The sequence below is a fragment of the Stegostoma tigrinum genome, chromosome 36 (assembly GCF_030684315.1).
Source record: "Stegostoma tigrinum isolate sSteTig4 chromosome 36, sSteTig4.hap1, whole genome shotgun sequence".
NCBI classification, from domain to species: domain Eukaryota; kingdom Metazoa; phylum Chordata; class Chondrichthyes; order Orectolobiformes; family Stegostomatidae; genus Stegostoma; species Stegostoma tigrinum.
The window spans coordinates 25,525,712-25,542,424 of record NC_081389.1 but is presented as its reverse complement, the minus strand read 5'-3'; the positions used below and the strand labels follow the sequence as shown (position 1 = coordinate 25,542,424).

The 16,713-nt window shown below is 43.6% G+C and overlaps 1 protein-coding gene across 3 annotated transcripts in view; it reads right to left on the bottom strand.

The window, feature by feature from the left end:
- Positions 1-16,713, bottom strand: part of bbs4 (Bardet-Biedl syndrome 4) — a 63,086-nt gene that overhangs the window by 28,801 nt on the left and 17,572 nt on the right. For all 3 annotated transcript variants that reach the window (XM_048520571.2, XM_059640130.1, XM_048520569.2), the window contains 3 exons: positions 9,867-9,978; positions 9,385-9,457; positions 9,101-9,154 (listed from right to left, as the gene is read on the bottom strand). In XM_048520571.2, the coding sequence (XP_048376528.1) occupies positions 9,101-9,154; positions 9,385-9,457; positions 9,867-9,978 (239 nt within the window). The remainder of the gene's footprint in view (positions 1-9,100; positions 9,155-9,384; positions 9,458-9,866; positions 9,979-16,713) is intronic.

Here is a 16,713-nt window from a genome sequence, read left to right as displayed (position 1 = left end):
TCTCTTCCTGGCTAGCGCCCTCCATACCAGGCAACATCCTGGTGAACCTCCTCTGCACCCTCTCCAAAGCGTCCACATCCTTTTGGTAATGTGGCGACCAGAACTGTACACAGTACTCCAAATGTGGTTGCACCAAAGTCCTACACAACTACAACATGACCTGCCAATTCTTGTACTCAATACCCCGTCCAATGAATGCCGTATGCTTTCTTGATCACTCTACCGACCTACGTTGCCACCTTCAGAGTACAATGGACCTGAACATCCAGATCTCTCTGTGCATTAATTTTCCCCAGGGCTTTTCCATTTACCATTTATCGTATAGTTTTCGGGTGGCATTGTTGTGGCACTGGAGGAGGCCGTGGATGGACATGTCGTCCATCCGCAGTTCCCGACGTGGCCTCCTCTACATCGGGGAAATTAAGCGGAGGCTTGAAGACCACTTTGTGGAGCACCTAAGCTCGGTTTGTGACAAACGACAACACCTCCCAGTTGCAAACCACTTCAACTCGCCCTCCCACTCCTTGGACAACATGTCCATCCTTGGACTCCTCCAGTGCCACAACGATGCCACCTGAAAACTGAAGGGACAGCACCTCATATTATGCCTTGGAACCCTACAACCTAATGGTCTCAATGTGGAATTTACAAGCTTCAAAATATCCCCACCGTGGACCTCATCCCAAGACCAGCCCCTCTCATCCCCGCCTCCTTGACCGGTCTGTCTTTTCTCCCATCTACCCATCCCTCCCTCCTCACTGTCCAACCCCCATCTCAACTCCCTACCTACACTCCCCTTAACTGGCTTCATCTTCAGCTCCTTGGCCTGTCCGTCTTCTCCCCATGTATATGCTCCACTATCCAGCTTCTGTCATCGCCTCCCCTTCTTTCTGTTTATTTCAGAGCCCCCTACCCCTCTCCTATTTCTAAAGAGGGGTCCAGACCCGAAATGTCAGCTTTCCTGCTCCTCTGTTGCTGCTTGCCCTGCTGTGTTCTTCCAGTTCCACACCTTGTTATCTCAGACTCCAGCATCGACAGTTCCTACTAACTCTATGCGATGACAAAGTCTGGTGTGTGGGGTAGGGGGCAAAGACATGGGACAGTTTAGGCCCTAAAATTGTTGCACTCAATATTGCAGAACATCTAAGTTCTGCTTGCAAAAAAGACCCTGAGCTTCCAGTTGTCTGCCACTTCAACACACCAACCAGTTCCCCGGCCAACATCTGTCTCAGGATTGGTGCAGCGAAGTCCAGTGGAAGCTGGAAAAATGCCACCTCATTTTCCGCCTGGGGACCCTGCAGCCCTCCACACTTGATATCAAGTTCAATAACTTTAGAGCCCAAACTCTCCCATGTCCTAGCTCCCTACTCCACACACAGCATGTCTTGTTATCACATAACCTACCATTACACGCTACCGATTGTTAGTCACCAACAGTCGCAATTAACAACTATTCACCTTCCCAGCCAGCTCATTATCAACTCCTTTGTCTATCCAACTGCTCGTCTCTCTCTTTGGGTTCTATCCTTTATCCTATAGTTTACTTCCCTACCCCATCCTTCTCCACTTCTGCACTTAAACAGACATTTTCCTAACTACCATCAGTTCTGAGGAAGGGTCACTGGACCCGAAACATTAACTCTGATTGTTTTCTTCACAGATACTGCCAGACCTGCTGAGCCATTTTGAAGCGGCTAATTTGGAGAGGTTCTTAGAGTCACAGAGGTTTACAACATGGAAACATGCCCTTCCGCCCAACTTGTCCATGCCGCCCAGTTTTCGTAATTAATCTAATCCCATTTGGTCCACATCCCTACAAACCTATTCCATCCACGTACCTGTCTAAATGTTTCCTAAATGTCAAAATTGTACTCGCCTCCACCATACCTCTGGCAGCCATTCCAGACAATCACCAGCCTCTGTGAGCAGAAAAAAAACTGCTCATTTGGACTGTTTTGTATCCCTCCCTACTCACCTTTAACTTATGCCCTCTAACTTTAGGCTCCTGTACCACAGGGAAAAGCTGTTGGCTATCTTTCTTATCAACGCCTTTCCTGATTTTATAGACCTCTATAAGGTCACCCCTCAGTCTCCTGTGGTCCAGGGAAAGAAGTCCCAGACTATCCCCTCCAGTCCAGGCAGCATCCTAGTGAATATTTTCGGCATTCTTACTAGTTTAATAACATCTTTTCTAGGTTGGGGCAACCAGAACTGCATGCAGTATTCCAAATGGGGCCTAACTAACAGCTGCAACAAGATCTCCCAACTCCTATTCTCAATGCTCTGTCCGATGAAGGCAAGCATGAGGAAAGCCTTCCTCACCACCTTGTCTACCTGTGACTCCACCTTCAAGGAGCTATGAACCTGTACCCCTAGTTCTCTGTTCTATAACATTCCCCAGGACCCTGCCATTGACTGTCCAAGCCCTGTCCTGATTTGACCCACCAAAATGTAACACCTTGCGTTTATCTAAACTAAATTCCATCTGCCATTCCTCAGCCCACTAGATCAAGATCTCTGCCTTCTTCACTGTCCATTATATCACCAATCTTGGCGTCATCTGCAAACTTACTAACAACAGGATTGTGTAGAAGTTTGTTAAAGGATACAGTGGGTATAGATTAGTTGCTGGTACAGGTGGAGAAATAACAGATGGAGTTTAATCCAGGCAAGTGTCAAACATTAAGGAAAAATAAACAGCTAATGGCAGGAGCCTGAACAGTACTGATGTACAGAGGGTTTCAAGTCCATCGCTCCCTGAAAGTGGCCACACGAGTAGATAGGGTGGTAAAGAAGGTATGCTTGGTTGGGAAACTGAGTACAAGCGTCTGGATGTCATGCTGCAGCTTTAAAAGACTTTGGCTAGGTTACATTTAGAGTATTATGTCCAATTCTGGTTGCCTCATTACAGGACGGGTATGGGGGCTTTGGGCAGGGTGCAGAAGAGGTTTACCAGGATTATGCTTGGATTAGAAGGCATGAGCTACAAGGAGAGGCTGGAAAAAAAAATCAGGCTGTTTCCTCGTCAGCAACAGAGGCTGAGAGAAGACTTGATAGAAGTCTATAAAATTAGGAGATGCATAGATAGTGTTGACAGTCAGAATCTTTTGTGGAAATGTCTAATGCCAGGAAGCATGCATCTAACGTTAGAGGGGGAATGTTCAAAGTAGATGTGAGGGGGGGAAGTTGTTTTTTTTTAAAAGAGAGTGGTAGGAGTCTAGAATGCACTGCCAGGGTTGGTAGTGGAGGCAGATACACGAAGGGCGTTTGAGGGGCTATTAGATAAGCACATGAACATACATGGAATGGAGGGATATGGACCAAGGGCAGGCAGAGGAGATTAGTTTTATTAGGCGGCATGTTCGGCACAATATTGTGGACTGAAGTGCACGTTTGTCTGCTGCATTGTTCTATGTACACCTCCTAAATTATCATTGAAATCATTTGTATAAAATGACAAGTAACAGCGGACTTAGTATCTATCCCGGGGCACAGTGTTGGTCACAGGCCTCCAACTTGAAAAGCAGGCTTCTCTCACTGCCTAGTCTTCTACCATCAAGTCAATTCTGTAGCTAACTGGCCAGCTCTCATCTGATCCCCTGAAATTTAACCTTATGCAAGAACCCACTATGCGGTGCCTTGCTAAAGACCATGTAGACTTGCCTTCATCTATCTTCTTGGTCATCCCTTCAAAAAACTCAATCAAATTTGTGAGACATGATTCCCCATGCACAAAGCCATGCTGATGATCCCAAATGACTCCTTCCCCTCTAATAGATTCTGTCTTTTAGAATTCTTGCTAACAACTTACCGCCACATCAATCGTTAGGCTCACTAGTCTATAGTTCCCAGGCGTTTCCCTGCAAACTTTCTTAGCCATCCTGAAATCTTCAGGTACTTCACCCCTGGCTGTTAATGATACAAATATCTCCAGCTTAGAGGCTCCACAATTTCCTCTGCCATATACTTCAACAGGTCCAGGGGATTTATCGATTTTAATGCATTTTAAGACTTCCAGCACTTCCTCTTCTGTAATGTGGTCTCTCTTAAAGCATTGCTATTTAATTCCCCAAGTTCATTAGCATCCATGCCTTTCTCGACAGTAAATACTGATGAAAAATATTCATTTAGGATCTCACCCACGTCTTGTGGCCCTGCATGTAGACAACAATGTTGATCTTCAAGAGACCCTATTCTCTCCCTATTTTGACCTTCAGGTACTTTGTAGAATCTCTTCAGATTCTCCTTTACCTTATCTGTCAAAGCCACCTTGTGTACCCTTTAGCCCTCCTGATTTCTCTCTTAAAGTGTATTCTGACACCTTCTATACTCCTCAACGAATTCACTTGATCTATGCTTGTCATTTGCCTCCTTGTTTTTCTTAACCAGGACTTCAAATAACTCCGTCATTCAGGGTTCCTTACTCCTGCCAGCATTACCCTACACTCCAACAGGAATACGCTGGTTCTGAATCCTCATTAACTCATTTTTGAAACCTCCCATTCCCAACTTTACCAGACATCACTATGTCTGCAAACAGCTTCCCCTGTCAACTTTGAAAGTTGCTGTCTAAGACCATCAAAATTGGCCTTGCTCCAATTTAGAACTTAAATTTATGGACCAGGCTGATCTTTTTCCATAGCTATTTTAAAACTAATGGAATTATGGTCCCTGGACCCAAAGTGCTCCCCCGCTAACACCTTCATCACTTGCCCTGCCTTATTTCCCAGGAAAAGGTTAGGTTTTGCTCTTTTTCTAGGATGGCCATTTACATACTGCATAAGAAATCCTTCCTTAACAAACTTCATAAATTTCCCTCCATCCAAGCCCTTAACACTATGGCAGTCCCAGTCAGTCAATGCTAGAAAAGTTAAAATCCCCTAAAATTAGAACCCTATTATTCTTGCAGTTATCTGCAATCACCTTATATATTTGCTCCTCAACCTCCCAATTATTGGGGGGCCGATAGTACAATGTTCTACCCACGCAAACTCACTGGACAATCCCTTGAGACTGTCCTCTCTCTATACTGCTATTACGTTCTCCTCAATCAAAAACTCAACTCCCTCTCCTCTCTTGCCTCCCCTTCTATCCTCCCTATTTTTCTTTTCTTATTTTATCTGGTTCAGGTGGAGGATAAACTGCTCAGAATAAGCTGAATTGGAGGAAAACTTGCTGAGAACAAGCTGCCTAGCTGATCTCTCTCACTGCTAAAACAAAAGCTTGAGAGTAGAGTTCAAGATGAAACATACTTTGTCTGTAGAATGATTGGAGAAACATCACAAGACTGTATTTTCAGAGAAATTTCTGTCTGCAAGAGTTCACAGCAACTATGCATGATCCGTGACTTGACCATGCCAGCCACCACATAAATGTGACAGAATCTAGAATGTTCTAAGATTTATTCTTTTGTCCACTGACCAAAGTTTTCTTCTGGCACAAATAAAAGACTGGCTGCCTAACAGAAAAAAAAAATTAGGCATAAATGGAACATTTCGGACTAGCAAATGAAAGAGTGATATGCTCAGGGATCAGTGGTGGAATCTCCAACCTTTCAGAGTTTTATATGATTTGGATGAAGGGACTGAAGGTACTACTGTTGTATTTGCTGATGACACAAAGACAGAGAGGAAAATAAGTTGTGAAGAAGACATAAGGATGCTACAAATGAACCTGGGTAGGTTAATGAGTCGGTAAAGATCTGGCAACTAGTCTTAAGTGAAATTGTTCATAGCAGGAAAAATATAAAATGAGCCCTTTATCTAAATGCTAAGAGATTACAGAGCTCCAAGATACAGAAAAATATGGTGTCTTAGTACATGAGTTGCATAAGGTTAGTATGCATGGACAGAAAATAATTAGAAGAGCTAAGAATGTTATCGTTTATTGTGAAGGAATTTAGTACAAGGGTAGAGAGGTTACACTTCAATTGTACAGAGCATTGGTGAGACCATATCTGGAGTGCTGGGCACAGTATTGGTCTCCTTATTTAAGGAAGGATATTAATACACTGGAAGCAGTTCAGATAGTGTTTAGTAGGCTATTGGCTGGAATGGGCAGGTTGTTTTATGAGAGGTTGGATAGACTAGACTTCTATTTACTGGACCTAGAAGAGTAAAACACATCTTGATTGAAACATAGAAGATCCTAAGGGGTTTTAACAGGGTGCATGTGGAAAAGATGGTTTTATTTGTAGGAAAATCTAGAACAATGTGCCACTGCTTAACAATAAGGGATTCCCCAGTTAAGGGGAAGAATTGCTTCTAACAGAGTCATGAGACTTTGAAACTCTTCCACAAAAATCAGTGAAAGAATCTTTGAATATTTTGATGGCAGAGATTAATACATTATTGAATAACAAGGCTATTGCAGGTAGGTAGAAGTATGATTTAATCATATCTGCCATGATTGGACTGAATGTGAAGCAGGTTCAAGCGACTGAGAAGCCTCGTTTTACTCTTAATTCATATCTGTAATTCTATAACTACAAAAATGAACCACAGTTTTTTGATGCTTTTCTATGACCTTATTAAACTGCATTGTTTTAACTTCAATTTTGAAGCAACACATAGGATACTGATACAGCAACTCAAATTCATTCAACGCTAGCTTGACTGCGATTCATTCCTTCCATACTCAGGATCAAACTCTTCCCTGCATCACATTCTTGCTTAAATGTTTCCCTTATACAATAATGACCAAATACAGAATGCAGTGCTTCAAGTTGTAACTGAATAGAATACATGATCCAATGTACTCTTTACTATTCGATATTATTAGATTCCCAATAACTGAACTGAGCATCCTACCTCACTACTTCATTAGTACATTGCCCCAAAGAAACAAATCTCATGATCACTAATAATTTTCCTTTCCAGTAGTGAACGTGATTTTTTATATCTGTGAGTGGCCAGCTGGTTTACTTAAAGCATGGCTTGTAATCCAACACTTAATATGAACAACATAAAAGCAGTTTCTCACAGGCATTGAGGTGACACCACTCGTCTCCTTCTCATCCTACTCTAAAACCAGTCTCTCTTTTCCACCAGTTCTGAGGAGAGCTTACTGGATCAAACGTTAACTCTGACTTCTCTTTACAGAGGTTGCGAGACCTCCTGAGCTTTTCCAGCAACTTCTGTTTTTATTTCTGATTTACAGCATCTGCAGTTCTTTCAGTTTTTATTCTCTATTGCATCTTCTGGATTGAAGCTGCTCACTTTCTTCTTCTAGCTCTAGGTGGCAGCATAGTTCATAAATTAACTCAATCTTGAGTTGGAATAAAACCCAAAAAGAACTGTAGATGCTGGAAATCAGAAACAAAAACAAAAAGTGCTAGGAAAACTCAACAGTTCTAGCAATATCTTTGGGGAGAAAGCACAGTTAGGGTCCCTGTAGGGTCACTGGACCTGAAATATTAATTCTGCTTTCTCCCCACAGATGTCAAACCTGCCAAGGTTTTCCGGCAATTTCTATTTTGTTTCAATTTCTGGTAAGTTTGATTCTCCTTAAGTAAGCTGTCTGCTTTAGAGATACTGTACGGGCAACACCAAAAATTTGTATTGAGAATTTTGTACCAGAATATCTCACAGAAATGTTGCAAAATAATATTTTACCTAGGTAACAAAAGTCATTGTTAGACAGTCTTAAAAGTAGGCCTAAGAAATCTAAAGAGGAAATTCCACAGCTTTTGGCAGGACAACGCCTGGCCACCAATTAAAATCAGAGATGCACAAGAGGTCAGGACTGGACGAGCTTAGAAGAATTGTTTTCCCTGGTAATTATCTCTGGAAGATTCTTAAACTATGATTAAACAGAAAAACTCCCAAACAGCCTGTCGCCATATTATGGATTAAGTTTGGCACTCACAACCCACTTGATCAGTTCTCTAAACTGATGGGAACACAGTCAAATCAAGTCAAATTCAAAAGGCTAAACAAGGGTAACCTACGGCAGGACCTGATACAAATGCAGTTCATAATGCCCAGGGACGTTATTTTAAAATCATATTCCAAGTTTCCAGCTAAGTTATTGTTAACATGGTAGATGATTGGGTCCTGCAGGGAAGAGACAGAGAAACAAAACCACTGTTTTGGACCATGATTAATGTGTGCCTCAACTCTGTTTATCCTTCTTTACTCAATATACTACCCCCAACAAAAATCTATTATTTGAAACGTCTGAAAAGTTTTGACAGTGTCAACTGACTCTCAGCATCCACAGTCATTTGAGGCATATTTCCAAAACAGTTTGTATGAAAAAGTATTTCTTGATTTAATTCATGAATGGACTAACTCCAGTTAAACAAATAAGATCCTGAGGGGCCTTGTCAGGGCATGTGTCGAAAGAAGTTTCCTCTGTGGGAGATTCTAGAAACAAGGACACATCCGTGTAAGGCTGAGATGAGATGCTTTCTTTATCTCCCCCCAACAGAGTCATAAATGTTTAGACTTCTCTTCCTGAAAAGATTGTGGATGTGAGTCTTTGAATATTTTTAAGGCAGAGATGATCATATTCTTGATAAGGAAAAGAGTAAAATATTACTACAGTAAGTGGGAACCTGGAGTAATCAATTCAGCCATGACCTTAATGAATGGCAGAGCAGTGTCGAGGAGCCAAGTGCTTTACTCCTGCTCCTAATTTGTATGTTACCAATATTGCTTCTTTGTTTCACACTCCCTTACCAGAGCAATTCGTTCCTTGTAGTTACATATCAAACTCCTTGATTAAGTTATGCTTCAGCCCTCTAACACACAGGGTTTATAAACCTCTAGACCAAGATAATGGAAAAGAGTTTTATTCTGTATCTGATCCCATGCTGTATCTACCCTGAAAATGTTTAGTTTGGATAGAGTAGAGAAAACTTTAATCTGTAACTAACTCTATGCTATACATGTCCTGGGAGTGTTTTATGGGGACAATGTTGCGGGGGTTTTGCTTTCTCTATCTAATCAAAATTTAACTTCTTCCAAGTGTTTAATACTATAAAGGATAATTCTATTCCTTGCTCTAACAGCAGCCATCTCGAGTACAAAATGATTCATTCCAATAATTTTTTTTGACAAAAAGAACTTTTAAGCAGCTAAAAGTCATCTCCAGTTACCTTCTCAAAATTCTTCAAATGCATGAAGCAGACACCAAGATTGTGGCTGATCTCCTAAATGGATGTAATTAGAACAGAAGATAAATAATATGAAAAAGAATGGAGGGGAAAAAGCCTTTCCCATCCTCTTACTGTTTCATAACTTGGAACACATCAATCACAAAATCATTTCCATGTAAGTAACTAATTGATTCCGTCTCCTGGTTTCTAACAACAGTGCACCGCATCAACAGATCACATTTTTTCCACAAGCTGATTAATACCAGTTTGCTAATGTAACCTACCCAATCTTTTTCATTTAACTTTGCAGCTTCGCTGTAAACTTCAATTGCTGCTTTGTGTTTCCCAAGCAGAAACCTAACAAAAGAATAAGATATTCAGGTATTAATTTCCACTGGGAATGGGTCTGTACAGTCACTAACTTAAATTCCCATAAGACCTTTGCTGCATCAAAGTAACCCAGATGCATGTCACAGAGGCATACATTGAAAGAGAAAGGTAAAAGAAGAGGCTAGGAGATTGACACAATGGTCGAAAGTTAGAGAGGTCCAGGGTAGCAAGGTGCAGGGAGTATATGGAACAAAGTGCCAACAGTTGTAGGGCTGGATGAGAAGGGTAGTCCTATATAGTAGGGTGGAGGCTGGCAAGTCATGCCTAAAGTTTGCAAATTAAATGTAGGCAGCACAATCATATTTAGTGTCTTTTATATACAGGCCAGATTTGCCTTTGCTCAGTAGGTTTCCTACATACACACATGAATACTTACAGTGATCGAGCCACCTGTTTCAGGTTGTCCACATTCTGAGGATTTAGAATTGCACAGGTCTGAAAGAGCTCAAGAGACTCTTGAATTTTTCCTTCCAAACGAAATATCAGAGCTGAAATGGAGTGAAGACATTACTTGAAAAAAATCACAGCAGGATTTCTGTGCAACATATTAGCTGCTCACAGCGACCCCCAGGGTTGCTCATAAATATAGGGATGAATACTCTACACAAGGTACTGAGTGACCACCTGGGTACAGTTTGTCTTAATTTAATTAGCAGCTAAAGAAACAGTAAAATGTTCTGAGTTGACTCAAGAATAATTACTTGAAGACTTTTTCTTCAGCAGTGAAAAATTCCTAATAGTAAACTAAGAAATTCAATAAATATGTTCATCTGAGGACAGGGATGACAAACTCTGACCACAAATGCTGCTTGACTGTGAAGAGGTTTGCCTTGATTGATTAATCATTTTCAGGGAACCTAAGCCACCATCAACCATGCAGTCTGGACTGCACCTAACTCCAGTCCAACCCATGGAGGACACGGATAACACCCTGTACAGTCAATTGTACAGGATTGACAATCAATGTAAGGTTGCTGGTGGCATCTATAGCCAACAAAATCATTCTGAATATTGCAGTTATAATAATAAACCAAAAAATATGTGGACAGAGTTCAACCTGCCATCGGTCTATCAGTAAATGGCCGATGCTGCATAGGATGCTAGTAAGTAAGCTAATGGTATTGGGAAAAAGTACGGGCATATACAGATGATTGGCAAACTGGCAGAAGGCAGAGAGTAGAGATAAATGGATGGTAACCAGTGACTAGCGGAGTTCTGCAAGGGTTAGTGTTGGGACCACAACTATTCATGGTATTCATTAACGATCTAGTTGAAGGAACTGAGGGCATTGTTGTTAAGTTTGCAAATGACACAAAAATCGTGGAGGGAGAGGTAGTGTTGAGCAGGCGGAGAGGCTATAGAAGGACTTGGACAAGCTAGGAGAATGAGCGAAGAAGTAGCAGATGGAATACAATGTGGGGAATTGTGAGGTTTTGCACTTTGGTAGGAAGACTAAAGACACAGACTATTTCCTAAATAGGAAAAGACTTCAGAAATCTATCTTGTGGAAAAGACGCCAACTATCCACCCAACCCTTGCCTCCCATTTATACACTATCAGCTTGCCCCTCAGCCTCCAATATTCCAGCAAAAACAATCCAAGTTTTCCAGCCTCTCCTTATAGCTAATACATTCTACCCAGGCAACATCCTGATAATTCTTTTGCACCTTCTCCAAAGGCCCAACATCCTTCTGACAGTGTGGCGATCATAACTGCACACAATACTCCAAATGTGACTTAATTTAAGTATTATACAGCTGCTATATGATGTGCCAACTTATACACTCAATGCCCCAACTGCTGAAGGCAAGTATGCCAGATAGCTTCCTTACAACCTTATCCAGTTGTGTTGTCTTAGGAAAAAGACTGAGTGCATTCATCCTATCCATGCCTCTCATGATCTTATACACTTCTATAAATTACCCCCTCAGTGTCCTACACTCTCAAGAAAATATGTCCTAACTTGTCCAACCTCTCACTATAACTCAATTCCTTGAGTCCTGGCAATATCCTTGTAAATTTCTTCTACACTCTTTCCAGTTTAATAATATCCTTCCTATAGCAAGGTGACCAAAACTGAATACAATACTCCAAATGCAGCCTCAGCAATATCTTTAGTTCTGCTGACATTGCCCCCAACTCCCTTCTGTACTTTGACTCGTCATTGTTAGATATCCGTCCTATTACCGTGGTGTTGTCAGCGAACTTGGAGATGGCATTCGTTTGGAATTTGGCAACACAGTCGTGCTGTACAGGGAGTACAGCAGGGGGCTGAGGATGCATCCTTGTTTGACTCCAGTGTTGAGAGTTATTGTGGAGGAGGTGCAGTTACCTATCCTCACTGATCGCAGTCTGTGGCTCAGAAAGCTGGTGATCCAGTTGCAGAAGGTGGAGCCGAGACCAAGGTCATTGAGTTTTGAGATCAGTCTGGAGGGGATAACGGTATTGAAGACAGAGATGTAGTCAATGAGCTTGACATAGGCGTCCTTGTTGTCGACATGTCCCACAGATGAGTGCAAGGCTAGGGATATGGCATCCGCTATGAACCTGTTAAGTTGGTAGGCAAGTTTTAGGGGATTGAGGCAGTGTGAGAGATTGGGGTTGATGTGGGCCATGACCAGTCTCTCGAAGCACTTCATGATTAGAGAGGTCAGAGCCACTGGATGGTAATCATTATGCACGTTGCATGGCTTTCTTAGATATGGGGATGATGGTCTTCTTGAAGCAGATGGGGACTTCGGATTGTAGGAGGGTTCAAGATGTCGGTGAATACCTCCGCCAGTGGATCCTCACAGGATCTGAGTGCTCGGCTGGGGACACCGTACAGGCCCATCGCTTTCACTAGGTTGACTCCCAGGAAGGCCGATCTGACATCTGTAGTGGTGGCCAAGGGATCAGGTATGTCTGGGGTTGTCAGGGCAGATGTCACTGCGTCGCTGGCATTCTGCTGAAACCGAGCATAGAAAGGGAGGGATGTGTCTTTGTCTGCTATCTTGCTCCCATAATGTTGTTCAGGTCTTACCATATGTGGCGCGAGACTGTTCGGTAGGTTTGGGCTTCTAACTTAGTCCAGTACTGCCTCTTGGCATCCTGATGGCTTTGTGAAGATCATGTCTGGATTTCTTGGTCTGGGTCATCTCACCTGAATGCTACATGCCTAGTTTTCAGTTGTGAATACTTAATCCTTCCTATCAGTAGTAAGGACCTCACCCATTTCCTTTGGCTCCATGCATAAATTCTCTCCTGAGTGGCCCTATCCTTTTCCTTGCTAGCCTCATGCTCCCATTAAGTCCTGAACTCTGATCAACCTGCCTTTCGAAGTCTCCCTCATTTCAGATGTGGATTCACCCTCCAACAGCTGCAACCAATCTAATTTCTCCAGTTCCTGCCTAGTATTATTGTAATTAGTCTTCCCCCAATTTAGAACTTTCACCTGAAGAGTATTCTTATCCTTCTCCATAACTACCTTAAAGCTTTTGGAATTATGATCATTATTGCCTAAATGCTCCTCCACTCAAACTTTCCTTTCCCTAGCTGGACTCTTAACATATTGTTTCAAGAAACCCTGCTGGATGCACCTAACTAACTCTGTCCATCTAAGGGCCTGGAACTAAGGGAGTCCCAGTCAATAACAAAAACAGAAAATTTCTGTTTATGTTTCTGTTTTTCAACATTCCACTGCAATAACCCTGTTGTTTTTACATTTTTCCATGATCTGCTTACATTTCTGTTCCTTTATCCACTGCTATTAGGGTATAATGCCATCATGATGATTGCAACTTTCTTATTTCATAGAATCCCTCAGTGAGGAAACAGGCCCTTCGGTCCAACAAGTCCACACCAACTCTCACAGCATCCCACCCAGACCCATCCCACATAACTCACCTAACCTAACCTCCCTGAACACTAGGGGCAATTTAGCTTGGCCAATCCACCTAGCCTGCACATCTTTGGACTTCTTGAGTTCTATCCATATGACCTTGCTGGATGAATCCTGCAAGATGTCCTCTCTTTGAGTAGCTATGACATTTGTTTTAATTGATAATGCAGCTCTCCCAGCCCAGGCTGGCGGTATTATTGCTGGACTGTCAATCCCAGAGACCCAAACAATATTCTGGGCATCCTGGTTCGAATCCAGCCACAGTAGATGGTGGAATTTGAATTTTAAAAAAATATGAATTAGAAGTCTAATGATGACCATGAATCTATTGTCGATGTTTGGAAAAACCCATTTGGTTCACTCATGTCCTTTAGAGAAGGAAACTGCCATCCTTACCTGGTCTGGCCTTCATGTGACTCCACACCCACAATAATGTGTTGTCCATTAATTGCCCTCTGGGCAATTAGGGATGGGCAGTGACTAGTAGTGATGCCCTCATCCCATGGAATTAAGACAGAAATTTGCATCCCTTTGTATCACCCATGAAACATCTAAACTCTAGAACATTGAGCCATCAGTCCAGACCTTCTCTCAACTGAGTTACTCTAATAGCCACAACATCACAGTTCCATGTACTAATTCAGGCGCTCAGCTCATGTGCCTTGACTGCCATACTCTTTGATTTAAACTAAATACAATTCAGATCGCTAACCCCATCATGTTCATTAACTTGACCCTGCCTGTTCTACCTTCTCCTCAATTACTCCACATACTGACTACTGCTCTGGTTCCCAGCCCATATGCCACACGAGCTTAAGCATTACCAAGTAGCACTAATAAACCTCCCTACATGGATGTTGGTGTCCCTCTAGTCTAGGTGCAACCTGTCCTTGTACAGGTCCCTCCTGCCCGAGATGAGATCCCAATTATCCAGATATCTGGAGCCTTCCCTCCTATTCCATGTCTTTTGCAACATGATCAACTGCAGTATTTTCCTATTCCTGGTCTCACTAGCTCACGGCACAGGGAATATTCCTAACATTTCAACCTAGAAGTTTTGGTTTTCAACTTTCTACCTAACTCTCTAACTTGCCTTTGCGGGATCTGATCTCTCTTCCTGTCGAGGTCATGACAATCAGTACGAGCCATGGCCTCTGGCTGCTCGCTGCCCCTTTTGGGACATCCTGTGCCCTAGCAGGCGTATCGTTGACGTGTGTGTGTGTGTGTGTGTGTGTGTGTGTGTGTCATGCGGCCATAGACATATTTATATATGCCTCAGGCCCTTATCACTACAATGCTTCTACCCTCCCTGATGTACATCACAGCTAGTTGTGATGCCAATGATCTGGCTGCTGCTGAGATGATAGGAACTGCAGATGCTGGAGAATCTGAGATAACAAGGTGTGGGGCTAGATGAACACAGCAGGCCAAGCAGCATCAGAGGAGCAGGAAAGCTGATGTTTCAGGCCTAGACCTGTATCAGAAATGGGGGAGAGAAACAGAGTTCTGAAATAAATAGAGAGGGGGGGAGGCAGATCGAAGATGGACAGAGAAGAAGATAGGTGGAGAGGAGGCAGACAAGTTAAAGAGACGGGAATGGAGCCAGTAAAGGTAAGTGTAGGTGGGAAGGTAGGAAGGAGATAGGTCAGTCCAGGGAGGACGGACAGGTCAATGGGGCGGGATGAGGTTAGTAGGTGGAAAATAGGTGTGCGATTTGAGGTGGGAGGAGGGGATAGGTGAGAGGAAGAACAGGTTAGGGAGGTGGGGACGAGCTGAGCTGGTTTTGGGATGCAGTTGGGGAGGGAATTTGAAGCTTATGAAATCCACATTGATATCATTGGGCTGCAGGGTTCCCAAGTGGAATGTGAGTTGCTGTTCCTGCAACCTTCGGGTGGCATTGTTAAGGTACTGCAGGAGGCCCAGGATGGACATGTCCTTTGACGAATGGGAGGGGGAGTTGAAATGATTTGCGACTGGTAGGTGCAGTCGTTTATTGCAAACCAAGCGTACGTGTTCTGCAAAGCAGTCCGCAAGCCTCCACTTGGTTTCTCCAATGTAGAGGAGGCCACAACGGGTACAGTGAATGCAGTATACCACATTAGCAGATGTGCAGGTGAACATCTGCTTGATGTGCAAAGTCATCTTGAGGCCAGGGATGGAGGTGAGGGAGACGGTGTGGGGGCAGGTGTAGCACTTCCTGCGGTTACAGGGTAAAGTGCCGGGTGTGGTGGGGTTAGAGGGGACCGTGGAGTGGACAAGGGAGTCACGGAGAGAGTGGTCCCTCCAGAAAGCAGATAAGGGTGGGGAGGGAAAAATGATTTTAGTGGTAGGGTTGGATTGCAGATGGCGGAAGTGTCAGAGGATGATGCGTTGGATCCACAGGTTGGTGGGTGGTTTGAGAGGACGAGGGGAATTCTTTTTTGGTTGTTATTGCAGGGATGGGGTGTGACGGGTGAGTTGCGGGAAATGTGGGGGACACAGTCAAGGGCGTTCTCGGCCACTGAGGGGGTGAAGTTGTCGCCCTTGAAAAACTAGGACATCTGAGGTGTACGGGAGTGGAATGCCTCACCCTGGGAGCAGATGAGGTAAAGGCGAAGAAATTGGGAATAGGGGATGGCATTTTTGCAAGAAGCTGGGTGGGAGGAGGTGTATTCTAGGTAGCTGTGGGAGTCAGTGAGCTTGAAATGGATATCCGTTTCTAGGTGGTTGCTAGAGATGGAAACAGAGAGGTCCCGGAAGGAGAGAGCGGTATCAAGAGATGGTCCAGGTGAATTTAAGGTTGTAGAGGAGTGGAAGGTGTTGGAGAAGTGGGAGAAAGGCAGCACCAATACAGTCATCAATGTAACGGAGGAAGAGGTGGGGTTTAGAGCCAATGAGCTATGGAAGAGGGATTGTTCCATGTAACCTGCAAAGAGGGAGGCATAGCTTAGGCCCATGCGGGTACCCATGGCCACCCCCTTTATCTGTAAGAAGTGGGAAGAATTAAAAGAGAAGTTGTTGGGGATAAGGACAAGTTCAGCTAAGCAGATGAGGGTGTCATGGTCGGGCCTGCGGGACAGGAAGAAGCGGAGGGCCTTAAGGTGGGGATGCAGGTGTATCGGTACTGGATGTCCATGGTAAAGATGAGGTGTTAGGGATCAGGGTTTGGAAGTTTTGAGGAGGTGGAGGGCATTGGTGGTGTCACGGACATAGGTGGGCAGTTCCTGGACCAAGGTGGGGAAAATGGAGTCGCGAGAGGTGGAGATAAGTTCGGTGGGGCAGGAGCAGGCAGAGACAATGGGTCCACCAAGGCAGTCAGGTTTGTGGATTTTGGGAAGGAGATAGAAGCAGGCAGTGCGGGGTT